The 27,651-nt window shown below is 37.4% G+C and overlaps 2 protein-coding genes and 1 long non-coding RNA gene across 7 annotated transcripts; 2 read left to right on the top strand and 1 right to left on the bottom strand.

Moving 5' to 3' along the window:
* Window positions 1–1,447: 1,447 nt before the first annotated feature.
* Window positions 1,448–16,125, top strand: LOC123882806. 5 transcript variants are annotated; one of them, XM_045931407.1, is made up of 10 exons: window positions 1,488–3,271; window positions 3,311–5,077; window positions 5,170–5,345; window positions 5,474–5,542; window positions 5,634–5,786; window positions 5,874–6,037; window positions 6,151–6,298; window positions 14,225–14,347; window positions 14,449–14,536; window positions 15,447–16,125. In XM_045931407.1, the coding sequence occupies exons 1-10, from the start codon at window positions 2,053–2,055 to the stop codon at window positions 15,689–15,691; spliced, it is 4,152 nt and encodes a 1,383-aa protein (XP_045787363.1). In that variant the 5' UTR covers window positions 1,488–2,052; the 3' UTR covers window positions 15,692–16,125. The 5 variants fall into 5 exon arrangements, with proteins under 5 accessions (XP_045787362.1, XP_045787361.1, XP_045787359.1 ...); XM_045931406.1 differs by having other exon boundaries at window positions 1,448–5,077; window positions 5,179–5,345; window positions 15,474–16,125; XM_045931405.1 differs by having other exon boundaries at window positions 1,448–5,077; window positions 15,474–16,125.
* On the bottom strand, window positions 5,049–17,619 carry LOC123882809. The gene is made up of 3 exons (XR_006799985.1): window positions 17,482–17,619; window positions 17,134–17,136; window positions 5,049–5,062 (listed from the first exon to the last, which is right to left on the bottom strand). It is a non-coding gene; the product is annotated as an uncharacterized LOC123882809 (long non-coding RNA).
* Window positions 15,689–17,127, top strand: LOC123882807. Its single transcript, XM_045931408.1, has 2 exons — window positions 15,689–15,818; window positions 16,160–17,127. Exon 2 carries the CDS (start codon window positions 16,655–16,657, stop codon window positions 17,075–17,077), a length of 423 nt encoding a protein of 140 aa, XP_045787364.1. The 5' UTR covers window positions 15,689–15,818; window positions 16,160–16,654; the 3' UTR covers window positions 17,078–17,127.
* Window positions 17,620–27,651: the final 10,032 nt, after the last annotated feature.

Here is a 27,651-nt window from a genome sequence, read left to right as displayed (position 1 = left end):
CTGGATCCGCGTCCATTGATGGTAATTTGGTTAATTAATTAAAAAGAATGAGTATTTTTGTCCAACTAAAAAGGTGCACCTTGCTAACTTAGACCCAACTGGGTCTAAGTTAGCAGTCCCGTAACATATAAATCATACATACTCTGAGCTTGAGGAGATTGCACCATTGAGTTATGCTCTCCACGTAACCATGGTTCGAACATAATTTTAATCTTCCTCCCATCTCTTATCTTCTATTTATTTATCTATGTATGTATTTGGGAAAAGTCTATGGTGCACAAGTGACTTAAGTTGTGCACCACCGAAAACACTATAACGAATACGAATTTTACAAAATTCACTGTTTGATAGAAAGTTTATATCGTATAGATCATCCATAAATTTTTTTAAAAAAATTAAAAATCATTTGATATGTTATTGAGACCTGTCAAAATTAACGGTTTATGGATTTTTATTCAATACCGTTAATTTTGATGGGTCTCAATAACATATTAAATGATTTTCAAAAAAAAATTATAAAATTTATGGATGATCTAAACAATATAAACTTTCTATCCAACGGTGAATTTTGTAAAATTCGTATCCGTTATAAAAATATCGAACACTTGTGCACCATGCACCACTTAATCAAGTGGTGCATGTTTGACAAAGCCTCTATTTAGTATATAAACTATTATATTTAACTTTTTATAAGGTATATAAAATGAAAAGAAAATAAATTGAAAATAAAATATAATTAAATTTAACTAAATAAAATAATAATATATAAAATTTCAAAGAATAAAATTTAATTAAATTATTATTAATTTGATATAAATTTTATTATGAATTAATAATGTCCTCTTATGTTTTTATTTAATAAACAAATAATTAGTATGCTTGTTTTTTTCTTTACGAGGACTTAAACCAAGGATCTCTATCTCTTTAATCCTTAGCTAAATTATCTTAACCAGTTGAACTACACATCCCACCACAATGTTCTGTTATGTTATTTTACATCTAATAGTTAGTTGGGAGAGAGGATTCTTCTCTCTATTGACATGAGGGTGAATTTTTTTCCAACCCTTGATTTGAAAAGAGAGAGAAAGGAGAAAAAGAAAGAAAAAAAAAGTGAACTTAAGGGTGATGATAGGCACACTTGAAGAACATGAGTAATTTTTTTTTAAAAGTATCAAATCTCACTAGTTAGACCGCTAATTTTATCAAATACTTCAATTAATTTATTTTTTTGTTGGTTTTTCACCATCAATTTAACTTGGTTCGAGAGTCAGTTCTAGTATCAAGTAATTTCAGCCCCACCAAATCACAGTTGTGAAGATCGAACCGTGATCCTTCCTCCCAATTTCATCCCAATCATGTGAGTAAGATATGGTGGGCAGGTGGGGGAGATAGAAGACCCCACCCATTAGGTTAGCAACAAAAATGATGACACCATAAATAAATCCCTATCACTTTTTGTTAGTCCATGAGTGATCAATCTCCCTAATTCAATTCAATTTAATAATCTTTGCATGAAGCGGTCGAAAAATCCACGTGCCTTCTCTCTTATTAGTTATTACCACTTTTCTTTCCCTCTTCTCTTGTCTTATTTTCCTTCTCCACCGCCGTTTCCTTCACATTCCCGGGAAAATCATTTGTAACTGCACGCGCTTCATTATTCCAGTGCACACACACACACACTACCACTAGTTACATTAAGTTTCAATTTCATTTCATTCCATTTCAGTAGTCATAGTAGCATTGAGTGAAGATCGTGAGTATTACGCATCTTCCAAAAACCCTGTGAGAGTGTGATTCGTTGTCTCCTCTTTCCAAATTGATACTTCTCCACCGACTTCAACTGTAATTAAAAACTCATCATCACTCTCACACTGCACCCTTCACCTTCTGGTGTGTTATTTCTCTCGTAACACTTTTTGCTCAATTTCACTGTTAGGGTTTCGAATTTTTCTTTATGTTTCTAGGTATCGTGTATGGTTTCAATTCGTGATTCCATTGCTTCGGTTTCAATTCTAGGTTTTCCGTCTTCGATTTTTATTATTTTCTGTGTTCATGGCGTTTGATCAAAACTCTAGCCCCGAAGATATGCGACCACCACCACCACCACCACCGCTGAATGTAGTTCGATCGGAGGAGCCACATGTTTCGGCTGCGGTTAGGGACAATGGAGCCTCCGGTGTGGTTCCTATTTTTTATCCTGATGGTGGTTTGGGTGGAGTGGGATATGGAAATGTGGCTTCTGGTGCTGCTTCTACTACATGGTGTATTCGCCCCGGTTTTCCCTATCCCACTTTGAGCCCTACTGTTGGGCTTAATTTTCCCAATCGTGTTACTGGTGGCAATGCTGTCGATCTTTCAGGTAGTTTTGTTACAGCTACTAATGGATATCCTTTGAATTTGGGTAATTGGGTTGCTGGTAATGCTTTGGATAACAATAATCTTCAGTACAGTAGTGGTAGAATAATTAGCAACGGTGGTGGTGATCGTACTGGTGGTGTTGTTGGGTTTGTTGGGACTGGTTCCAATCACCCTGCTAACCAGAGGGTCGATCAGGCGAGTGGAAAAGGTGGAGATGATTCAGTTTCGGGGCAGAAATTGAAGTTCATGTGCAGTTATGGTGGGAAGATTTTGCCTAGGCCGAGTGACGGAATGTTGAGGTATGTTGGCGGGCAGACTAGGATAATAAGTGTCAAGAGAGATGTGAGTTTTAATGATTTAGTGCAAAAGATGGTCAATACTTTTGGGCAACCTGTGGTTATCAAATATCAGCTTCCCGGAGAGGATCTTGATGCATTGGTATCAGTTTCCTGTGCTGATGATCTGGATAATATGATGGAGGAGTATGAAAGGTTGATTGAGAGGTCTTCAGATGGTTCTCCTAAATTAAGGGTCTTTCTTTTTTCTGCTTCGGAATTTGATCCTTCTGGTCTGCTACAGTTTGTAAATTTACATGATGGTGGGCAGAAATATGTTGAAGCTGTGAACGGAATTGCTGAGAGGGTTAATGGCAAGCTAACAAGGAAAGGAAGTTTTACAAGTGCTGATTCTACTCAAAATTCTGATTTGAGTGGGTTAGAGGCTCCTGATAGCACAAATGCTGCTCATGCAGATTTTAATGGCCCGCCTATCTCCAGCATTTTATCATCCGATACGAATATTGCCGCACCTAATGATGCTGCTACTACAAATCTTATGGTTTCTGAGCCTGTTGAATCAGTATGCTCAGATGTTTCTGCAGTTTCATTGGGTATACCTGTGGCTGATTCAGGTCCAACTCATACTCCACCTTTCCATAATGAGGTTGAGGTAGAGAAGTCTGTGCCCACTACTTTATCTCAGAAGCAGTTTGTGTTGCAGCAGTCTGGAATGCAAATTCCACCCGCTGCACCTTTGCAGGCATTTGTTGATCCTCGACAGGAAGTTCTGAACCATGCAGAATATGTCCAGATGCCTGCCCATATGGAATTCCCAAATCCTCAGTTTATAGGTAGGCCCGGGACTATCTACTCTCAACATCATTTTCATGATAACACTGCTCGTTATGCATCCCAACAGGCAATCCATGGAGTGCAGATGACAATGACTCAACCATCTTCCCATGCTGGTATAAGACCAAGTATTATACATCCACGAACAGTCATGCAAGGGCAACAAAACGGTTTTGAGCAATATTATGATGAAAATACTTCAGGGCTAAGGATGCAGCACCAACTTATTTCTGAGCAAAGTTACAAAGCATATCCAATTCAAGTCCCTTTCGGAGGTAATTATGGTTGGGTTCAGGTTTCTCCTTCGGATCATGTTATTTTTCATGATGGATTGTTGCCTCAGCAACCGGTAGTCGTCCCTCAAATAGTGGAGGATTGTTATATGTGTCAGAAAAAACTGCCTCATGCACATTCAGATCCAGTGGTTCAGCATCAGCATAATAGCTGTGCAGGTTTAATCCCTGATTCAATGCCAAGTTATAATAGTCTCCCGGTAGAGGACAGTTTAAGAGCTCAACCAACAAATAGGGTTTTGGTGACTACACCAATGAAGGAAGGCAATGGTAATTTTGAACAAGAAGTTGGGACTAGACTCAGGGTCATGGTACCGTGTAGTGACACAAGTGGTCTTCCTCTGGAGGCTGAAACTGAGAGAAATAGGTTTGATCATCCCAGAAATGCAGTGGTTATCCCAGACATAGTTGGAAGAACAGATGACAAACAGTCACCAAGTGATGGGCTGACTGAAACAGCGCCATTGTCTTATCTAGATGATTTTGCTCCCCAGCACATGGTGCCAGTTGAAAACTGGGCCAAAGAAGATGTAGTTGTGAATAAGCCTGTTAATGAAATACCTTTAGTTGGTGGCACATCTGTGAAAACTTCCGAATGTGTGGTTCAAGTATCATCAACAGAATATACTAATGAGCTTGCTAATACAATTTCAAAAGCGGATGCCGTGGAGAATTGGGTTGCACATGACCTGCTCAAACCTATTGATGGAAGAACGGACAATCTCAAGATAAGCAATCCTGAAATTTGTGTGAATAATGAAAATATTGATTACAATACTCAGCATGCTATAGAGAAGAAATGGGTGGTTTCAGATAACAACCTTTGCAGGTCAAAATTGATTGCTGATGCAAATCAAATTAAGACGATGGATGCTCTTCCTAATTCCAGTATAGAAATTTCATACGGTAATAATTCTAGGCCTGTGGAGTACAATGAGGTTGCACACCTGCCTATTTGGGGCATTCCTGGAGCAAATCCTCAATCAAAGAATGTAATCCATCAGAAGGATGATGCAGTTTTATCTTCAGTTTCGCAATCTGCTGGGTTTGGACATATGCAGGATTCTTCAAACTCACTTTTTAGCAATCAGGATCCCTGGAATTTACACGGTACTTACTTTCCACCAGCTAGACCAGACAAAGTCACATCAAAGAAAGAAACATATTCTTATATGGATCAGTTTGGTGAGAATTCAGGCAACATTGGAGAACAAAATCTTGATGTTCAATTGGATGATGGTCTCCGTCAGGCATTCAAACAGAATTTAACATCAGAAGAAGCTCCATATTGCAAGGGTCTGTAAGCTGTTGAATTCTTGTTCTTATCAATCATAATTAGTTAAGATCTTAGATGTCGTGCTCATTATATTTTGGTTTCTTCATTGAAGGATCACCAGAAGACCAACAACTTCAAGCTGTTGCTGAAAGTTCAGCCGCATCTGTTCTGCACTCAAGTACTTCAAATCCTGACTTACATGCCCGAGATGTGTCCCATCATGAAGACATTGAAGATGGAGATTTTAAAAATAATCAACTAGATATACAGTGTAAAGCAAAAACTCAGGTGACTCGTTCCTTGCAATTGCTAGAATTGTCTCCAAAATAAAATGCTTTCATGTTCTCCCAATCCTACTCCTTCTTAGGTGTTAATTTATTATTACATTAAACAGAATTATTCCTGTTGACCCTCAGGATGACAAAAGCAAGTTTTCAGAGAAGGCAAATTTTGGCTTTCCAGCATCAGATGTTGGAGCGTTACAGGTTGAATGTTTTCTATTGTATTGTATGTTTCTCCTTCTATTAAAATTGCTTTCCCTGCTAAACTAAAACCTTGCTGTTGGAATGTGGCTAGATTATAAGGAATAGTGACCTTGAAGAGCTTGTAGAATTGGGGTCTGGGACCTTTGGGACAGTGTATCATGGAAAATGGAGAGGTACTGATGTTGCAATAAAGCGGATTAATGATAGGTGTTTTGCTGGAAAGCCTTCAGAGCAAGAGCGCTTGGTCTGTGTCTCATGTGAATTATTAATGATTCTGATGTCCATTATCAGTAAACTAGCTTACAGTGTTCATGGTTTATGAATCAAGCAGAGAGCTGATTTTTGGAATGAGGCAATCAAGCTTGCTGACTTGCACCACCCAAATGTGGTAGCTTTCTATGGTGTTGTTCTTGATGGCCCAGGAGGTTCTGTGGCAACAGTAACAGAGTATATGGCTAATGGTTCTCTAAGAAATGCCTTCCAGAAGAATGGGAGGTATTTATATGTCTTGCATGCTTACACTCTCATCTGTTGGTTATTTTGAATTACCCCAATTTAATATATCTGTTTCATATTTTAAATGTTTGATAATTATTTGATCATATTAGGAATGTTGACAAGCGCAAGCGTCTTATGATTGCAATGGATGTGGCCTTTGGTATGGAGTACCTCCATGGAAAAAACATAGTACACTTTGACTTAAAAAGTGACAACTTGCTTGTGAATCTTCGTGATCCACACCGCCCAATATGCAAGGTATTAAATGCTTCTGATGTGATATATAATATTTAAAATAGTGTTCTTTAGCATTCATCTGTGTTAGACACGCCTCCCATTATTTTTTATATAAGGAGCTGAATAATTAGTGCACCAACTTCCATATGCTCTAAGGTTCTTAGCAATTCAATTTAGCGGTCTGAAAGTCCTTAGTGTGACAACATTTAACACCCCTTCTGTTGTTTTTTAGAAGGTGATTAAATACAAGTCTTTGGGATATATTTGGGGTGGCTTAGATTGACAATTTACAGCTTTTGTCAGATTTGAGAAATATGAATCACCAAAAAGGGTAATTTAGAGAGTGTAATATTTTTAGTTTGTAATGCATGACTTAAGGGGATGTCTCTTTTGTTGACAAGGCTACCCATTTCTAGGTTTGAATAGCCATACTCAAGGTCTAGGTAGGCACATTCGATATATACAAAAAAAGATAGTAATATATTACTAAAAATGGTTTTTTAATAAATTAGAGTTTAATGTGCAATTTATCGTCATAGATTTGCAGTATATTCCTTACAGTATCTCTAGAAATACACAAAACCACTAATACAGACATTAATTTGAAGCTTAAGTTCAGTCTTGAAGATTGGATTTTTCATTACATTGTAATTTTGTACTAATTTTTAGCATTCACCAATGATTTTAGGCTGAACCTTAATATATACCCCATAGTAATACTAGTGTTTCTATATCATTGAAATGTCTGCGTAGAGTTAACAACTCGTTTCGTGGCCATGATGAGATAATTAATGGTAGATTGAATAATAGGATGAGTCTGATAAGATTTTTTCCTATCCAATAATTGTTATATATACTTTAGTTGCTTCAAAAAGAAGAAAATGTTATATATAGATATTTCACTAGATAGAATTATGCTATTATATAGACAAAATTACCTTTCTATTAGGTGTCTTGTGGGGTTCAAGTGTGTTAGAAACAGAATAATATTAATTTGGGATCATCATTGAAATTGGTTTGTGGTTCTTGCACACTCATTATGATATTATGAAGTTACTTGGAAAACAAATAATAACTCTTCCTTTCATACATTAATATCCACTCATATGTCAATTACACTGTCTTTTTTATCTTCCCCACCACATTTTCCTTCTCTACAAATTTTCGGCAATCCATCTAGTTAAAAAAGTAGTTAAATTTCTGGTGATATTGGTATTGTTAGGAGTTTACTATGAATCCCATGGAAATAAACCCCATGGAAAGCTTATTCATATGCTTTTTCAATTGATACATAGTGAAAAGACAAGGGACATTTTGTTTAATGTTCACAAATGGACTTTATAGTGATACATTTGTTATCCCTTTTTGAAATTGTTAGACAAATTTGAAATTTTTTTGAAAAAATGTAGAAGAAAAAACTAAGACAAATAGTTTCGAGTGAAATATGGTGGGATGTATAATTTGAAATGAAAGGGAGATTTTTGAATAGGCGAGTGATGTGATATCTCACATTCAAACTGTAATAGGCCACTATTTTAATAAATTCTAAAATAGGGAAGGTGTGTCTCTTTCTTGGGACAGTGAGAAAGGCTTTTTGTTTTCTTTGAAAATTATGTTAGGACTCAAAGCCCAAATCCTAATGCTGAGTCATCATTAGCTAATGATTATAATGTGGGGGCCAGGAATTGGATAGTTTATTCTAGAAGGAGGAGAGCTGGCAAGGAAGGGTAGTTACGATGACGTATGAGAGAGAAGTTGGTGAAGAGCTGTGTACCTGCATTCCGAAATATAAGGAGGAAGTTTGTATGGAGAGAACGGCTTTTGATTTGCTGCTAAGTTGTTAGAATGGAGGCTCAAGTTTAACTTGGCCTTTAGTGAGCTTAGCTCTCAGATTAGTTATTGCTTGATTCTCATTATCCTGCATAACTTGTAACACTCATCTTTTTCATTCAATAAAGCTCTTCTATTTTGCCCTGTTTTTGCTTATTTCCATTGTTACTTTGCTGGGTCGTAACAATTTGGTCCGACCTGCCGGATTCGATATCGGGGATCAGTGAATGCCTAAAAACACCACTCAGATTCAGTTGATCAGAGGAATGGATGCTAAGATTGCTTCGTTAGAAGCAGAGATCAGTGGAGTGAAGACTACTTTGGCCAACATGGAACAGAACCAAGCTCGACTCATCGCTTTGTTCGAAAAGAGTCTCGGGAAACCTGTCGCTGATGAAGGAGAAAAGATCGGTGAGGGATCGGTACAGCATATTTCTCGATCGAACAGTAACCACCTTGATGACGACTCGATGGCTGAGTTCCGTCGATCAGTGAAGAAGGTAGAGTTACCCGTTTTCAACGGCGAGGATCCAGCTGGGTGGATTTCGCGAGCAGAGGTATATTTTCGTGTTCAAAATACTCGATCAGAGATTAAGGTGAATCTCGCACAGTTGTGTATGGAAGGCCCAACGATCCATTTTTTCAACTCCTTGATTAATGAAAACGAAAATTTGGATTGGGAGCAACTGAAGCAGGAGTTATTGGAGAGATACGGTGGTCATGGCGATGGTGATGTGTATGAGCAATTGACAGAGCTTCGACAGAAAGGAAACGTTGATGAATATATCAATGATTTCGAATACCTTACTGCTCAGATTCCGAGGCTTCCAGATAAGCAATTTCTGGGATATTTTTTACACGGATTGAAGGAAGAGATTCGTGGTAAGGTTCGTAGCTTATCTGTAATGGGAGACTTATCTAGGTCGAAGGTGTTGCAGGTAGCACGCGCGGTGGAAAGGGAAACGAAGAAAGATGGATTCGGTTTTAATAGAAATAAACCGGGTCATGGGTCTAATCGAACCGGAGTTAGCGGTTCACAGAGAGACCGGTCCGATTGGGTCTTTGTGAAGAATGGATCGGGTGATGGGTCCAAGGAAAGTGGTAATGGGCCTAAGCAAACTCGGCCCAATGTTGCTGAAAATCAAAAAAATCATTCACGCGATAGAGGGTATTCTCCGTTATCATACAACGAGATAATGGAGAGAAGGAAGAAGGGACTTTGTTTTCGGTGTGGTGGAACCAACCACCTTAAGAATCAATGCCCTGAACGGCATCTTAAGGTATTGATAGTCGACGATGAAGAAGAAGATTCAGAGGGGAAGTTATTAGCCGTGGAAGTAGAAGATGAGGAGGAAGAGGTACAGGGTGAGATGAGCTTGATGAATTTCTGTCAGTTGAGTAATACAGGGAGATCGATGCCACAGGTGATTAAATTACAGGGTACGATTCAGGAGGTACCCGTTGTAATTTTGGTGGATAGTGGAGCATCTCATAATTTTATCTCACAAAATTTGGTACACAAGATGAATTTGACTGTTAACGATGATGCTGCTTTAAACATCAAATTGGGCGATGGATTTTGCTCGAAAACCAAAGGCACTTGCAGTAATCTTGAAATTGACATTAAAGGGCTGAAAGTGACTGTGGATGTGCAGTTGTTTGAGTTAGGTTGTGTGGATGTTATATTGGGAATTGAATGGCTTCGCACGTTGGGGGATATGATAGTAAATTGGAAGAAACACACCATGAGCTTTTGGCTTAACAAGGAATGGGTTACTTTGAAAGGAATGGAAAGCTCTCTGAATATGATGGATACTTTGCACAATGTCCTGTGTAAACCAAAATTGAAGAGAAGTACAGGAGGCGAAGAAGCTAAGGTTAAGGTAAGTTGTGGAGTCCTACATTCTTTAGAGGTGGAGCAGTCAAGGGAATTGGAACACTTGTTGAGTTTATATGCAGATGTGTTCCAAGACCCTAAAGGATTGCCACCAAAAAGAAATAAGGAACATGTTATTACCTTAAGAGAAGGAGCAGGGGCAATAAATGTTAGGCCCTACAGGTATCCACATCATCATAAAGATGAAATTGAAAAGCAAGTGGGTGAAATGCTACAGGCAGGAATAGTACGACCTAGTACTAGTGCTTTTTCTAGCCCTGTGTTATTAGTCAAGAAGAAGGACAATTCATGGAGGCTGTGTGTGGATTATAGAGCTTTGAATAAGGCTACTATTCCTGATAAATTTCCCATACCAGTGATTGAGGAACTGTTAGATGAGCTACATGGTGCCAGCTACTTCTCCAAATTGGACCTTAAATCCGGATACCATCAAGTCAGAGTTAGAGAAGCAGACATCCACAAAACTGCTTTTCGCACTCATGAGGGGCATTATGAGTTCTTAGTTATGCCCTTTGGATTAATGAACGCTCCTTCAACTTTTCAAAGTCTTATGAATGAGGTATTTAGATCATTATTGAGAAAATCTGTCCTTGTGTTTTTCGATGACATATTGGTCTATAGTAGGACTTGGTCTGAACATATGCAAAATCTGAAAACTGTTTTACACATTATGCAAACACATGAGCTAGTGGCTAATAGGAAAAAGTGTCAGTTTGGTAGACAATCTGTGGAGTACTTGGGTCATCTTATTACTAGTCAGGGTGTAGCTGTGGACCCTAGTAAGATAGAAAGTGTTATCCAGTGGCCAATACCCAAGAATGTTAAGGGAGTGAGGGGCTTCTTAGGACTCACAGGCTATTACAGAAAATTTATCAAGGATTATGGAAAAATAGCCAAGCCTTTAACAGACTTAACAAAGAAAGATGCTTTTATGTGGAATGAGAAAGCATTGTATGCTTTTGAAACGTTGAAAAAGTGTCTTACTACTGCTCCTGTCTTAACTTTACCAAATTTTGACAAAGAATTCATGATAGAGTGTGATGCATCAGGAGGGGGAATCGGAGCCATTCTTCTACAAGATAGCAGACCTATAGCTTACTTTAGCAAAGCTCTAGGGGTAAGAAATCTTACCAAGTCTGCCTATGAAAAGGAGTTGATGGCTGTAGTACTTTCTATACAGCATTGGAGACCTTATTTAATTGGAAGAAAATTTGTGGTGTCAACTGACCAAAAGAGTTTGAAACAGTTGTTGCAGCAAAGAATGATCTCTGCAGACCAGCAAAACTGGGCAGCTAAGTTGTTGGGATATAATTTTGATATTGTGTACAAACCCGGTAGACTCAATAGTGGAGCTGATGCTCTATCTCGAGTAAATGAAGGTGGTTTGTGTCAGATTACTAGCAGCTTGCAGTGGGTGGATGAATTGACTTTAAGATATGAGGTTCATCAAGATTCTCAGTTGAAACAAATTTTAGATGAGATTCAGAAGGATGCAGAAGCTAGACCAGGGTATGTGTATAAGAATGGGGTGTTGCTGTATGAAGGAAGATTGGTAATACCTGCCAATTCTTCTATGATTCCTATGTTGTTGACTGAGTTTCATACTACACCTCAAGGAGGTCATTCAGGATTCTACAAAACTTATAGAAGAATTGCTGCAAATGTGTATTGGATTGGTATGAAGAACACTGTACAAGATTTTGTCAAGGCTTGTGATATTTGCCAACGACAAAAGTATTTAACCACTTCCCCTGGTGGGTTATTGCAGCCCTTACCAATTCCAAATCGTATTTGGGAAGATCTTTCTATGGATTTTATAACAGGTTTACCCAAATCTAAAGGGTATGAAGCAATTTTGGTGGTTGTTGACAGATTATCAAAATATGTTCACTTTATACCTCTGAAGCATCCTTACACAGCTAAGATGGTGGCTGAGATCTTTGTGCGGGAGGTGGTGAGATTACATGGAATCCCTTTATCGATTGTTAGTGACAGGGATCCGATTTTTATGAGTAATTTTTGGAGAGAGTTATTCAAACTTCAAGGCACAAAGCTCAAGATGAGTACTGCATACCATCCTGAGACCGATGGTCAAACTGAAGTTGTTAACCGCTGTTTGGAAACTTATCTGCGATGCTTTATCACTGATCAGCCACGCACATGGGCAAACTGGATTTCATGGTCAGAATATTGGTTCAATACTAGTAACCATTCAGCTACAGGACAAACTCCTTATGAAGTGGTTTATGGGAGAACTCCTCCTGCTATTACCCGGTGGGTACAAGGTGAGACTAGAGTAGATGCAGTACAAAAGGAACTTTTAGACAGAGATGAAGCTTTGAGGCAATTAAAACACCATTTGCAGCGAGCCCAAGACAGAATGAAACAATTTGCTGACAAGAAGAGAAGTGATAGGAGTTTTACTGTTGGAGAATGGGTCTTTGTTAAGCTTAGAGCTCATAGGCAACAGTCAGTGGTCTGCAGGATCAATGCCAAGCTAGCTGCCCGATACTATGGGCCATATCCGGTGGTTGAAAGGGTAGGGGCAGTTGCTTACAAGTTAAGATTACCCGATGGTTCAAAGGTACACCCTGTATTTCATGTTTCCTTGTTAAAGAAAGCAGTAGGCAATTACAGTGAAGGCGAAGCATTGCCAGATTTGCAGGGAGAGCAAGGAGTACTCATAGAGCCTGAAACAGTGCTGGCTCATCGGTTTGTATGGGTACAGAATGAGAAAGTGGATCAGGTTCTTGTCCAGTGGAAGGGCCAGAAGTTGGAAGAAGCTACATGGGAAGATGTGATTCTCATGAGGAGCCAATTTCCAAATTTTTGTCTTGAGGACAAGACAAGTCTTTCTGGAGGGAGTATTGTTAGGACTCAAAGCCCAAATCCTAATGCTGAGTCATCATTAGCTAATGATTATAATGTGGGGGCCAGGAATTGGATAGTTTATTCTAGAAGGAGGAGAGCTGGCAAGGAAGGGTAGTTACGATGACGTATGAGAGAGAAGTTGGTGAAGAGCTGTGTACCTGCATTCCGAAATATAAGGAGGAAGTTTGTATGGAGAGAACGGCTTTTGATTTGCTGCTAAGTTGTTAGAATGGAGGCTCAAGTTTAACTTGGCCTTTAGTGAGCTTAGCTCTCAGATTAGTTATTGCTTGATTCTCATTATCCTGCATAACTTGTAACACTCATCTTTTTCATTCAATAAAGCTCTTCTATTTTGCCCTGTTTTTGCTTATTTCCATTGTTACTTTGCTGGGTCGTAACAAATTAAAATAAAAAAAACTAGCATATGCAATGCAACATACAAAAGCACACTATGGACTAAGTAATTTTTATACAAATGCACAAAGTAATTTAAACATTCATAGGGTCTTGCTAATGAATGTCCTAAGAGAATTGGTTAAGGATTCAATAAAAGGAAAAGTTTGTCTAGAGAATATAAGTTAAACACTAGTCAATATAGTAATCAATATAGTAAGTACATCATTTTCTCATTCAAGCTTGTCTCTTTTGATTGCTTTATCAATAACCTAAGGTATTTGATAGCATTACAATATAAAATTACAGTTTTATAGTATGGACAGGTTCATGTGGTCAAGTAGGGACCATCAACCCAATACCATAACCGAATTGAGGACCGGTCTGCGGTTAATAACACTGTTTCCTGTGAGGACCGTCCCACACCTGGGACACCTCATAGTCTTACCAAACTAATAATGTTAGCCTTTCTGGGATTTTTTAAAGATTGTTCTGGGTTCACTATCTACGATTATGATGGATGTGGCTTTGTTGGCTATTGAGGATTCTACATGTTGATAATACTCAATGGGATCATTGGCATGTCATCTGATGGTGGCTGACATGAAGTATATGAGGAATTTGATATGCTTTTGGTAGTATCCAATTGGTCTGCTAACAGACCGTACGTGCAATTTGTTAGTTTTACTTTTACCGGCTCAAATATGCCTATTAACTATGCCTCATTCTTATTTTTCTTGTTTACATATGCAATTAACAACATGATCTACTAATAATTTAGAATTAGTTCCACCTCTGCAATATTAAGCATCATCCTTATTTTCATATTTTTTTGAACTACTTTTAGGGTCTATAGTACTTCCTTTAATAATCAAAACAGTTCTACTTTTAGCTCAGAGCAACTGAATATATTTTGTTCCCTTTCTTGGTTATTCACAAGTTGATTCTGATATCAGGTTGGGGACTTGGGTCTGTCCAAAGTAAAGTGCCAGACTCTAATATCTGGTGGTGTGAGAGGAACCCTACCTTGGATGGCACCTGAACTCCTGAATGGAAGCAGTAGCCTTGTTTCAGAAAAGGTTTATTTAACTCATTTTAAATATTGATTTATTTAATTTAATGCTTCCTGCGCATTTTGTCATTCTTGAAGCTAGTTTTGTTCTAATATTTGTTCTTTCAGGTTGATGTTTTCTCATTTGGTATTGTCATGTGGGAACTCCTCACTGGAGAAGAGCCGTATGCTAATTTGCACTATGGGGCCATCATAGGTAATCCGAAAGCTGAATCCAGACTTTAGTGTTTGTTTATATGAGTAATGCTAGTGTCAAACCTTCTAACACACTCCTATTACACACTCCAATGATACTTAGCCACATCACCCATTATTTTTAATGTTTTACCTGATAACCGGTTAAACAGGTTTGAGTCTCTACATTTTATTTTTAATTTTTAATTTATCTGCAACATTTCTGCAACAACAACAAACTGCAACTTTGTGGCACTCTCCAGAAGCTTCACGCCGCTCTTCTTCATCTCTATTGGGTCCTTTGTTCTTCACCTTTTACTTAGCACACAGCAGCTTATATTTATGCAACACTACAAAGATACAAATAATCATATATGCTTAACAGAAATAACACTGAGTCGGCTCTCCTTCAGATCAGGTTTTGCGCACTGTTAGTCAAGTTTTTATGGTTGCTGACGATCTAAACCGTTTTCGAGATATGAGTTCCATTTTTTATGACGTATTGAATTGGGTTCCATTTTTTATTTTTGAGTTGAGATATATTTTTGTTAAAGATTTTTCGAGATCATATTCAAAATGGATTTTGAGTTGGGTTCTATTTTTCAAATGAGATTTTTAATCTTAGCATTATGAAACAGATTTTTGAGTTGTTAAAGCTTTTTATGGAATTTGTTTTCCTGTAACTTGAAGAGTTGTTGTGGATTCTGGAAGGTTGAAGAAATGACTACAGACAAAAAAAAAAAAGAAAGAAGATTGAACTATTAAAATTCAATAAATAAATGGTTTCACTCTATTAAAGTGAATCCGGTAATAGGTAAAAGATTAAAAAAGGAGGATGATGTGTTTAATTATTATTGGTGTGTGTTAGATGAGTGTGTTAGTGGGTGTGACCCTAGCACTCCTCTTGTTTATATTAGCCTTTGGTTATTCAGCTGTAGGTTTTTCCAAACATAATTCAGGTGGCATTGTGAACAACACTTTGCGGCCTCCGGTTCCAGAATCTTGTGATCCAGAATGGAGGGTACTGATGGAGAGGTGCTGGTCATCAGAACCATCAGAAAGACCTTCATTTACCGAGATTGCGAATGATTTACGTTCCATGGCAGCCAAGATCTCTCCCAAAGGACAAAATCAACAGCAGCAACCTACTTCATCTCAGAATCAAGTGCAGAGATAATTTGCTAAAATTGCAGGAGCCAAATGCTTATTTCCATATCTGTTTATGGTTGTGTATTCCATCCATTTGGTGGATCAATGCGTTGTGTGCAATATATGCTTTAAGAAGGTCTTGCAAGTATCAGAAGGTAACATATGGTTGTAAATAAATGTAATATCGTACGTCAACTACCTATTCTTGTAATACACCCAAACCTCACTGGACATCATGCAAAATTTAGTTCATTACTAGAAGAAAAGAAACTAAAAAATTATAAAGAAAAAGAAAAATGTTCGTTCATATTCTAAATTTTTAAGAGTGCTTGTAAAAAAAGATATTGTAAAGTAAAGGGTAGCAGAAATTTTAACTAGCTTTTTGTATGTGTTCCATGTTTTCAAGTGATTATTGATGAGATATGAATGAATTCCCTACCTTTGATTTCTTTTCTTTTAACACATTTTACCACTAATGGGTTTGACTTTTGGTTAGGCAATCAAATTTCTTTGTTCATATCAAATTACGTGGGAGCCACCAACAGCTGAGTGTGACATAGGCTACCGTTGGAATCTGCTTTATATTTGCTTATATGATTTTCATTTTTCTTTCAGTATTATTAAATTGTACTGCCGTCTCTTGAGCGACCAACTTGTCAATTGAAATTGCCAAATGCCAGATAACATCGTATAATATTGTTGATTGCATTACCAAACTTCATAGGATGCTTTAAAATTTCCCTGTACCTTAAAGAATTATTATACTCTGTTGAATTATTTATTATTATTATTATTATTATTATTATTATTATTATTATTATTATTATTATTATTATTATTATTATTTTGGTTGAATATGTTTGAAGACAGTTGTAACTTCATTTTTGCCTCTGCATCTCTCATTTTGGATGATAATCTCCTATAAAAATATCTGCATAAATAAAGCCATTCAACTCCAATTCCAAAAACTTTCTATTCTTTCTTTGAAAATATGACTTCTTTTGAGGGAAGGCCATTGGTTGAGGTAGTGGAACTCAGCGGGGAAGATTTCAATGATCACCAAGACGCTAGTGGATGTGGGTATGGGTGCTTTCGTGTTTTAGGGTTGAGATGGGGGCAAGGTAATGATGAAGGTAAAGGTCTACTGGAGCAAAAGGAAGATTCTTGGTGGGGTTGCAAGTTGAGGAAGATGAAGGAGGTTTCAGAAGTGATTGCAGGGCCTAAGTGGAAAACATTCATTAGAAAGATTAGCGTGTATGGCAAGAAACAACAGAAGAATAGATTTCAATATGATGAACACAGCTATGCTCTCAACTTCAGTAGTGGGGTTCAGAGTGAAGATGATGACTTGCCGCACAGTTTCTCAGCTAGATTTGGTGCACCTTTTCCCTCTGGACGCCAGAGTGAACTATGATTCAATGCATTATGATCATGGTTTTATTTGTAGAAAATATTGGTATTATCCACCACAAGCTTAAATTTGATACAATATCATTGTCCTAAAAAATGATTATTAATGAGATTAACTTCCAATTATTTGTTGTAATTTTCTTGAAATCATGGTTTTTCACAGCATATTATTATTGATGGGAGCTTTCTCGAATGAAATACCAACAAGTTGGACTTACCACTGTCCAAAGTTAATTATACTTTGAATCCTTACAATGTTATTGTTGTCAATTATAATTTGTGCTTATTTTTAAATGCGTGTTAAATGTAGAAGATAAAAAATATAAGAGTGATAGAGATAAATATATATGATTTCACATTTGTTGTCAATATTTTGATTTTAAAATATCATCATTCACCCATCAGAACAAGATGATGATTGTGCTGTGTGTTTGGAATCATTTAAGATTGGTGAGAAATTGATTCCTCTCCCTTGTGCACACAAATTCCATTCCAAATGCTTGAAACCTTGGTTACAAAATAATTCACACTGTCCATGCTGTAGAACTACCATTATAATCTTTCCCTCTAGCTAGATTTTACCTTTTATCTTAAATATATTGTCTAATTTTTTTTAGACTTGTTGAATTATTAATTGAGGTCTTTTGGACTACGATTTGCATTTCTTTAACACAGGATGAAACAAAGTGGAAAACCAAATCATAATAAGTACAATACAGGATAGGTTGTTCCCAGCAGTGGTTGTAGGTGCGAGCAAAGTTGTATGCCCTCCCAAAAGAGGAGAAATCCTAAAGTGAACCACTCTATTGTTGGATGGCTCAGTTACGCCGAATTTTATAGTGAAACCTTCAAAAACCCGTGATGTGATATGTATAAAATTTAACTTTTACTTAAGAGCACACTTAATTTTAAATTTAAGATTCCCTCATATATATACAATAGGATATATAAATAGTATATACCGAAGCCTCTTCTTCATAATTAACCAATTGTGGTTATAATTTATAAATTAACTCAATTAATTATAAACAATCTAATGTGAGAATGTTATCATAATTTACAATGCATAAAAGCTCTCAAGATTAGTAGCATGCTTTTATAGATATGTAAAAGATTGTTTGATGTCTGCTACTATGGATTTGCTGTTGTATCTTTAAGTGTGTTTATAGATTAGAAAAAGAGAGATAATTAGTTTCAAGTAGTAATAAATATGCATCTAATTTCCCCCGTCAAATCGGGATGGGGATGTAGGCAATGACGGAGCTAGAAATTTTCAATTGTGGGGGCAATAGAGATAAACACGATTTTTTTTTATAATATGTCATTTGAAGAAAGGTAAAAAAAATTGCTTATATATGAAACCAAATACGTAAATGATGAAAGAACCTAAAAAGTGAAAACCAATAATTTATGAAACCAAAAGAAATATATGTAAATGAAAGAGTTTATGCTTATATTATAAATTTGAAAAATGCTAACTAGTAGCTCCGTAACACTAGTTAAGAAGTAAAGATATATAGTAAAAATATCGCGTGAAATGATATGTTTTGACAGCCTATTGTTTTATGGACTCAATTTGGGTTGATTGTTAATAGTTGATAGAGCTAAGTTAAATGAAAACCGCAAACCAAACCAAACCATTCGGTTTAGAAGAAAAATGATCCGTGTGGTTAAAATTAAAATGCGATTTTTTGCGATTTCGGTTTGGATTGGTTCGAATTGCGATTTTACTTTTGAAATTGTTCGGATACGATCATCCCTAGAATTATGTATAAGACATAGGTGATAGTAGTAAGTTGAACTAGTAAGCATGTTGTACATTTCACATTATGCATGTTGAGTGGGGTATTTGGCTATATAGTATATACTGAAACGCACCGTTTCATTTAAAAATAAATAAATAAATAATAATAATAAAAACAAATATTTACTTACATTCTAGTTTCTTCTTTCACTTTCTCTACTTCCCCTGTTCCACGTTTTTTCTTTCTTTCTCTCTATCCTTCCATTTCACCTCTTCTTCTCATTCCAACAACAAATACCAGTCTAAGTTGATAGCAAACAAATCCCTATAAATTTTCATTCTTTTTATTTAAAAATTATGAAAATTTTAATATTAAAATGTTATTTTTTGTAGTCTCATTTTACTCGGCCAAACGCAATTAATAAGTGGGAAAGTGGTCCTGGGAGATGTGGTAGTTATACATCGCCGCCGCTACCATTCTTTTGGTCTCATCAAGCATTTAATATTTTAAAAGTTATATTTAAGCTTTTATAGTTGTTGATCAAATATTTAATAAATTAGATGTATTAAACGTTTTTTATTATAATATTTCAAACTTAAATTAGAGTTTGGTAATAAATCTAACGGTTTTTTTACGATGAAATTATTATATATGGAAGTTTATAAAAAATGTTAAACGGACATGAATGTCATTATCATACATAACATAACATAACATAACATGCATAATCTTATTAAATACCCTATTACAAAAAAAAAATGAAGTAACCAAAAAAAAGAAAACCTTTCAAAATAGAATGGCAGCACGCGTTAATCCTCTCATTTTTACCTTTTTAATTATGTGCATTGCTTCATCCGTGGTTTTGTAAATTAGTTCATTTTCAATGTTCATATACATAAATTTTTTGAATAGGTGAGTCTGACATGATATATGTTGAGTGACTAACGAGATAATCTGAATGTGTGTTTATAAGCATGAAACAATCATCGTTTATAAGCCGATTTTGTAAGGATAAGTTAGTACAATACTTATTTTTAAGATGGTATTAGGGTCTTCTCATGATCCGTTGGACCACCTGTTATCAGGTTTCCGCTATTGTGTCACCCACCATTTATATCCGCGTACCAAGCCCAATAGCATTGGACGCGAGGTGGTGTGTTAAGAAATTCCAGATCGGTTGATAGATGACCTGACTAAGTGATTATAAAGTGAGGGCAATCAACATCTTACGAGCGATATGTAACGATGGTTTGAAAAAATATATAAAATATGTCTAAAATGTTAAAATAAAATCACTAGAATATTAGATATTATTTCTAACTGATTTTCATTGATTATAGCAGGAATAGTCGAACTCCCAAAGGCATCAGTATGTTTTCCTTTTGAAAGATGTCAAGGTGGTTCAGAAATTTGTGCCCATTTTTGTGTAGTAACATTGGGGAAACCTAATGGTGGATACTGTTTACCAGAAAAGAGCACATGTTGTTGCAATGGTGTTTGAAGATTGTACATTTTAAATATGTTTTTTTTTTGTTACAACTTTTTTAATATGTTTGTTGAAGTATATCTACAAACACAATATACCACATATTTAAATAAATCAACTTTTAATCTCTCTACAAATTTCATTTGAACTTCGTTCCTTCAAAATTTTCTATTTTGAATCTTAGTCCAACATTTTTTATTATATTATTTATTCATTCATTACTTCAAAAAAAGAAAAAGAAAAATAATTAAATAGCCTTGTGGCTAGAAAACCCCCTTAAAGATGAATAAGCGGTTTAAAACTCAAAATTTTATTTATCTATTATACACTAAAGATTACAACTGATCATGGAGTGGAAGCAAGAACTTAAAACAAGTTCTTTCAACCACTTCCCTGACGTCATTTGTCAATTTCCAGTCCTTTAATTTATTCAAATGCATTTCTGATTGTTTCATCTGTCAAAGAAAATCATATAATAAAGCAGCAATTTAAAAAACAACAAAGGAGAATCATATTTATATCCAAAACAGGGGAAAAATAAAATAAAAACTTGGACTCCAAAGTGCGGTTTGGAGGAAGACATGTGTGGTTTTTATCCCTTGTTTTCTATTTGACTGCTAAAATAGATATTGTGAATGAGTGCACTCATTATTAATCATAATCAAATTATTTCATTTTGCAGGCCGTGGAAGGTAACATGGATTTTGTTAGGAGTTTCACAATAAGGGCTGATCTCAATGATACTGATTTAGTATCAGACATTCTTAATGTTGGGATTGATTGCAATGTAAGTCCCACATTGCTAATGAAGAAAAAGAAGGAGGTTAAAAAATAGCTATTGAAAGTCCCACATCGCTTAGAATTGTGAAGCAAGGAGGAAATCAAAGCTATATAATGGACCTAAGTTCTTTGTTTATAATTGCACCAGTCAGTAGCACTTTAAGCTTATATCTGACTTTTTTGTTTTTCTCTTGTACTCTTGTATTAGAGGGTTGAGAGATGTAGTTAGGTATTTGCTTTGGAGAGTGTGGGTGTATTGGGGGCCAAGGGAAGGTTGAGGGTAGTCTATGTGTTGTAACAATTTTCACATAGTGTTTATTCTCTGGTTGTCGGTTTTGACAACGGCCGTGGTTTTTTCTCCGGTTTTGGAGTTTCCACGTTATATTCTTGTGTTGTTGATTGCGTTCTTTTATTTTCTCTATGCCGGTTTTTCCCAACAACTGGTATCAGAGCTCTTGGTTTGATTCAGGAGGAGGGAGTTCCGCTGTGAAGTTTAGGCTAGAGAAAATTGATATTTGGCTTGTGGAAAATCAAGTCAAGGATGTGGTGATGCAATCTGGGTTACACAAGGTCAGCCTGGAGAGGCGGTGGTAATAATACTCAACATCAGCCTGGAGAGGCGGTGGTAATAATACTCAACATCAGTCTGGAGAGGCGGTGCTAAGAATACTCGGGTTACGTCTGAAACAACAACTTATTATGAGGATGCGAAGGTGCTAGTGGAAGTTGAGAATCGGTGGAGTGTTGAGTCATGGACTTTGGAAGCTCCTATCACATGTGTTTGAAGAAGAAATACTTTTGAATCCCTAGAGCTAGTTGAAGGTGGAGTTGTTCATCTTGGTGACGGAAAGCTTGTAAGGTTCAAGGTATGGGTGAGTTTCTTTTAACACAGTGCGAGATATTTTCTTGAACTTTGATGCATAGATAGTAGGTAGATTACTTGTTAGATAGTTCTACTATTATTGGTTATGCATTTGTTACTAGTGGTGATTCTCATGTTTTGGTTAAGTTGTGGATCTTCGGGTGGGTACTTGTTAGTGACATGAGTTTAGTTGGACTAGTGAAACAAGGTTTACTAGGTGATGTAACTAAACTGAAATTGTTGGAGCCTAACAATGGCCTGAAGGTGGTTTCAGAGCAGTTTGAAGTTGTTCAAGTGACACATGGGCATCGGTTGACATGGATGCAAGGTGTGTGATGATAGTGTGCGGGCATTGGTTGGCATTGATGCAAGGTACGCGGTTATCTCGATGGCTGATGAACTTCCAGAGAAAGCCAACATGGAAGTTGCACCATAAATTTTCAGCGAAGTTTCGAGATGAAATTCTTGGGATGGCTTGGTTCCAAGTGAAGAAAAATCTTGGGATTGTTTAGTTTCAAGTGAAGAAAATTCTTGGGATGGTTTAGTTCCAAGTGGAGTATACTCTTTATGGTGGAGTATGATAATTTAATTTGTCGGTATAGACAATGAGAATTATGATTGTCGGTGAAGACAATGATTGTCGGTATAGACAATGGAAGCAGAAGATAATGATTGTCGGTGTAGACAATGAAGATTGAAGACCATTACAATCAAGGTGGAGATTGTTGGGATTGATTGCAATGTAAGTCCCACATTGCTAATGAAGAAAAAGAAGGAGGTTAAAAAATAGCTATTGAAAGTCCCACATCGCTTAGAATTGTGAAGCAAGGAGGAAATCAAAGCTATATAATGGACCTAAGTTCTTTGTTTATAATTGCACCAGTCAGTAGCACTTTAAGCTTATATCTGACTTTTTTGTTTTTCTCTTGTACTCTTGTATTAGAGGGTTGAGAGATGTAGTTAGGTATTTGCTTTGGAGAGTGTGGGTGTATTGGGGGCCAAGGGAAGGTTGAGGGTAGTCTATGTGTTGTAACAATTTTCACATAGTGTTTATTCTCTGGTTGTCGGTTTTGACAACGGCCGTGGTTTTTTCTCCGGTTTTGGAGTTTCCACGTTATATTCTTGTGTTGTTGATTGCGTTTATTTATTTTCTCTATGCCGGTTTTTCCCAACACTTAATACGGCTAAACAAAACAAGCTCATGATGGATATTGACCAGTATTGTAGTGAAATGGAAGGTTTGACTATAGCGGCTCAAATAAATAAGATTGCGAGAAGGGAGAGAGTGAATGGTCGCGAGGTATAAGTATATACTATATTTATTTGCTTAATTTGATTCATCCTCTTGTGTGTGTATAATCATCTTTTATTATTATTATTATTATTATTATTATTATTATTATTATTATTATTATTATTATTATTATATATGAAAAATACATTTCTCTTGCTTCAATCTTATATTACATTTTTGGTCCTATAAATTTTTTCTTGCACATAGTTTTTGTTTTTGACAAATTAATATGTAATGTATTTAATACATGATTTTAGAAAAAATAAATTTTGATAAAGGGAAACCGTGTGTGTTACATAGATCCAGGTGGAAGCAAAACTGTGTGTGTCTATAGAACCAGGTGGAAAACTGTGTGTGTTACATAGAACCAGGAGGAAGGAGGAAGCAAAACTGTGTGTATTAGATCAGCTATAGAATCCGTATATTCAGTCCTCACTTTCGTTTTGAAACTTGAAGTTGCAACAAATAGATTTGTTGTGTTTAACTGCATAAAAGATATATATATATATACATATACAGACACAATAATCTTAAAAAAAATAAAATAGATTTGTCCTTTTTTTCAATGTTTCAAAAGGACGTGTCCCAACTCCAATGGTTCAGACAAATTTAAAGGTAAATGCTACTAGTGGGGAATCAAGTGAAAAACGCAACTGGAATTATTTCCCACTAGGGTGGCTATTAGTACAAAACACACATAGAAAAATATTTGTTGTGTTCTTCATCTATCTGCAATTTGACTCCCCTCCTTATCTAACTTTGATAAGGGATAAAATTATATGCTAGGCTATTCTAAACTATAAAAATAATATTCTGAAAATTCAATGCTTTTTTATTCATTCAATGCTCAACTTATACAAAGTGGCAGCACAACAAAAGCTCCTAGGATTCCTGATCGATGACAGCTCATAAAAAGGACAATTAAGATAAAGACAAATAAAAGGACTATTAAAGATAGTGCTACAACTGTCTAAGCTCTACAACGGTTATCAAGGACAAAAGAGCTTCTACATGTTGTTATTAATGGGCTTGAGATTGGTGACATAATCTTCCAAGTGGATGGGCCTTTTGATAATTCTCTTAGGGAGGCCCATAGTTGTGTCATGACTTGTAGTGTTGTTATGGAGTGCTATCGTATCATCACTTCCTGCTGGAAAATTCACCTTGTCCTCAAGGTGAAAGTTGGAGTTGAGTGTGTTCCAATCCTCCCATGTGGCATCTTCGGGAAGTAAACCAAGCCATTGAACCAAAACCTGGCGCTGAGGTGGATTAATGTTGTGATCCGTTCTCGAGTCAAGGATAGCTAAGGGCTGAATGACTGGCTGATTGTCGACATTGGACGGAGGGAGGTCATCTGGTGCTGCTGTGAGAGGGCCACGGTGCTGCTTGAGTAAGGAGCAATGGAAGACCGGATGTATTTTGGATTGAGGAGGTAGTTCCAACTTATATGCAACAGGTCCGATGCGTTCAACAATCTTGTAAGGGCCATAGAATCGCTTGGACAGTTTGGAGTATGTAGAACCTGTGAGGGACTGCTGGCGATAAGGTCGGAGTTTGACATAGACAAAGTCGCCAACAGCATATGAGAGCTCTCGACGTTTTTGATCCGCATAGAATTTCATTGTCTCTTGTGCCTTAAGTAGCTTGCGTTGAAGGAGAGTGATAGTGTGTTGTCTGGTGGTGAGTAAAGTGTCAACAGCTTCAACATTAGAAGAACCTAGGAGGTAAGAGGGTATGGAGGGTGGGGGTTTGCCAAAGGTTATTTCAAAAGGTGAACGACCCGTGGCAGAATGAGATGTTGTATTATATGACCATTCAGCAAGAGGTAAGAATTGGTGCCAATGGGTTGGTTTGGAGTGGACAAAAGAGCGCAAGTATTGTTCCAAGATGCGATTAAGAACTTCAGTTTGGCCGTCGGTTTCGGGATGATAAGATGTGCTCATACGAAGTTTGGTGCCGCTAAGTTTGAAGAGTTCACGCCAGAAACGGCTGATGAAGATAGGGTCACGGTCAGACACAAGGCTCCTAGGTAAACCATGGTGTTTGCAAATAATGTCCAGAAATAAGGCAGCAACCTTATATGCTGAGAAACTTGATGGGAGAGCCCCAAAATGAGCTCCTTTAGAAAACCTGTCAACAACAACTAAAATAACAGTGAAGCCATGGGATGGGGGAAGGCCGGTAATGAAATCGAGAGAGAGATCCTCCCATATAGCCGAAGGTACGGGTAAGGGTTGGAGGAGGCCTGCTGGTTTTTTTGTTTCATATTTAGTAGCTTGACATGTTAGGCAATTTGAGACAAAGTGTTTGACATCATCGCGCATACCTTGCCAATAGAAATTTTCATGGAGGCGAATGTATGTCTTTTGGATGCCCATGTGACCACTAAGGGGAGAGTTATGAAATTCTTGGAGAAGCCTCTGTTTAAAGGGGTTGGATGAATTGAGCCAAATTTTATTTTTATAAAAAAGAAGGCCTTGATGGGTTTTATAGTTTGGGTAAGTGGAAGGATTTTGTTGAACTTGGTGGAAGAGGGTGGTGAATTCAGTGGATGGCTGAAGAGATAGGCGTAATTCATCCAAAAAAATGAAGTGGGGCATAGTAAGAGTGAGACAAGTGGGACTGTCAACACGTGATAATGCGTCTGCCACCACGTTAGCCTTTCCAGATTTATACTGAATTTTAAAATCGTAACCAAGAAGTTTAGAAAGATATACCTGCTGTTCCGGCGTTTGAATGACTTGCGAAATTAATTCCTTGAGGCTCTTGTGGTCGGTGTGGATGGTAAAAGGATGGCCTAGTAGGTATTGACGCCATTTTTTAACGGCGGTGGTAATGGCATGAAGCTCTCTAACATAGGTAGAAGATCGGAGAAGGCGGGGGCAGAACTGTTTACTGAAAAAGGCGATTGGATGGCTCAGCTGCATTAAAACGGCGCCCATAGCTTTTCCGGATGCATCAGTTTCAAGGTCAAAAGGAATGGAAAAGTTTGGGACGGATAAGGTAGGGGCTTCAGTCATGGCCTTTTTTAAGGAGTCAAAAGCAGTTTGTGCTTCATCGTTCCAAAAAAACGAGTCTTTTTTGAGGAGGTTAGTGAGAGGTGTGGCGATGGAGGCGTAACCTTTGATGAATTTTCGGTAAAATCCGGTAAGGCCAAGGAAACCACGGAGGGAAGTGATGGAGGTAGGGGTCGGCCATTCGACCATGGCTTGAAGTTTGGAAGGGTCGGCTTGGATGCCGTGCTGAGAAATGATATGACCAAGATACTCAAGTTGTCGTTGCCCAAAAAGACACTTAGAGCGTTTGAGAGAAAAATCAGCAGAGGCAAGTTGGTTGAGAACTTGTTCTAAATGTAGCAAATGGTCGGTAAGGGTGGGACTAAAGACGAGGATATCATCAAAAAACACAGCTGCGAATTTTCGAAGGAAGGGTTGTAAGAGGTCGTTCATGGTGGCTTGGAAGGTTGACGGGGCATTGCAAAGCCCGAATGGCATAACAAGATATTCATAATGACCATGGTGGGTGCGGAATGCTGTTTTTGGGATATCATCAGAACTCATTCGGATTTGGTGAAAGCCTTGTTGTAAGTCAAGTTTCGAGAACCAAGATGCTCCACCGAGGTCGTCTAGGAGTTCGTCAATGGTTGGCATAGGGAAACGGTCTTTGATGGTGATTGCGTTGAGGGCTCGGTAGTCAACACAACAACGCCAAGATCCATCCTTCTTTTTGACAAGTAATACCGGGGACGAGAAAGGGCTTCGGCTAGGTTGGATGAGGCCAGAGGATAGCATTTCAGTGACTTGCTTTTCAATTTCAAACTTTTGGTGATATGGGTAGCGATAAGGACGTACGTTGACAGGTGAGGAATTAGGGATGAGATGTATTTGGTGGTTGGTATGGCGATTTGGTGGTAGTTTGGGAGGCTGGTCGAATAGTTGGGTGAAGTTGGTAAGGAGAGAGGTGAGCTCTGGTGGTTGAGGAGATGTGATGGTGACTGGTTCGTTTTGTTGAGACAAGGAGGGTAGGATTTGCAGTTGGAAAAGAGATGAGAGTGCGTGAGTTTGAACACAACGTTTCATCTGTGGTAAGGAGACATCATTTGGTTTGAAGGGAGCATCTGAGTGGAATGTAATGGGTTGTCCTGCTAAGGTGAAGGTCATAGATAAGTTAGAATAATCCATGAGAACTGGGCCAAGGCTCTTAAGCCAAGGGGCTCCTAAAACAATTTCTGCACCCCCTAAAGGAAGAACAAAGAGGTCCACAGCAAAGGGCTGGCCTTGTATGGAAAGCGGGACTTGACTGCATTTTTGGGTACACTCTAGGGTGTCGCCGCTGCCTACCATGACACGAAGGGGTGTGTGTGTGGGTGTGGGGTTGAGGCCTAGAAATTTGGTGATGCGGGTTTGAATGA

This window comes from Trifolium pratense, linkage group LG5 (genome assembly GCF_020283565.1).
Source record: "Trifolium pratense cultivar HEN17-A07 linkage group LG5, ARS_RC_1.1, whole genome shotgun sequence".
NCBI lineage: Eukaryota > Viridiplantae > Streptophyta > Magnoliopsida > Fabales > Fabaceae > Trifolium > Trifolium pratense.
The sequence above is the reverse complement of the archived record's forward strand: the minus strand, read 5'-3'. Positions and strand labels throughout refer to the sequence as shown.

Coding starts and splice junctions, on each gene's coding strand:
- LOC123882807 (XM_045931408.1), top strand. CDS start 16,655: ATGACTTCTTTTGAGGGAAGGCCATTGGTTGAGGTAGTGGAACTCAGC.
- LOC123882806 (XM_045931403.1), top strand. CDS start 2,053: ATGGCGTTTGATCAAAACTCTAGCCCCGAAGATATGCGACCACCACCA. Junction 5,787..5,873: donor CTTCAGAGCAAGAGCGCTTG/GTCTGTGTCTCA, acceptor TGAATCAAGCAG/AGAGCTGATTTTTGGAATGA. Junction 14,348..14,448: donor GTAGCCTTGTTTCAGAAAAG/GTTTATTTAACT, acceptor TTGTTCTTTCAG/GTTGATGTTTTCTCATTTGG.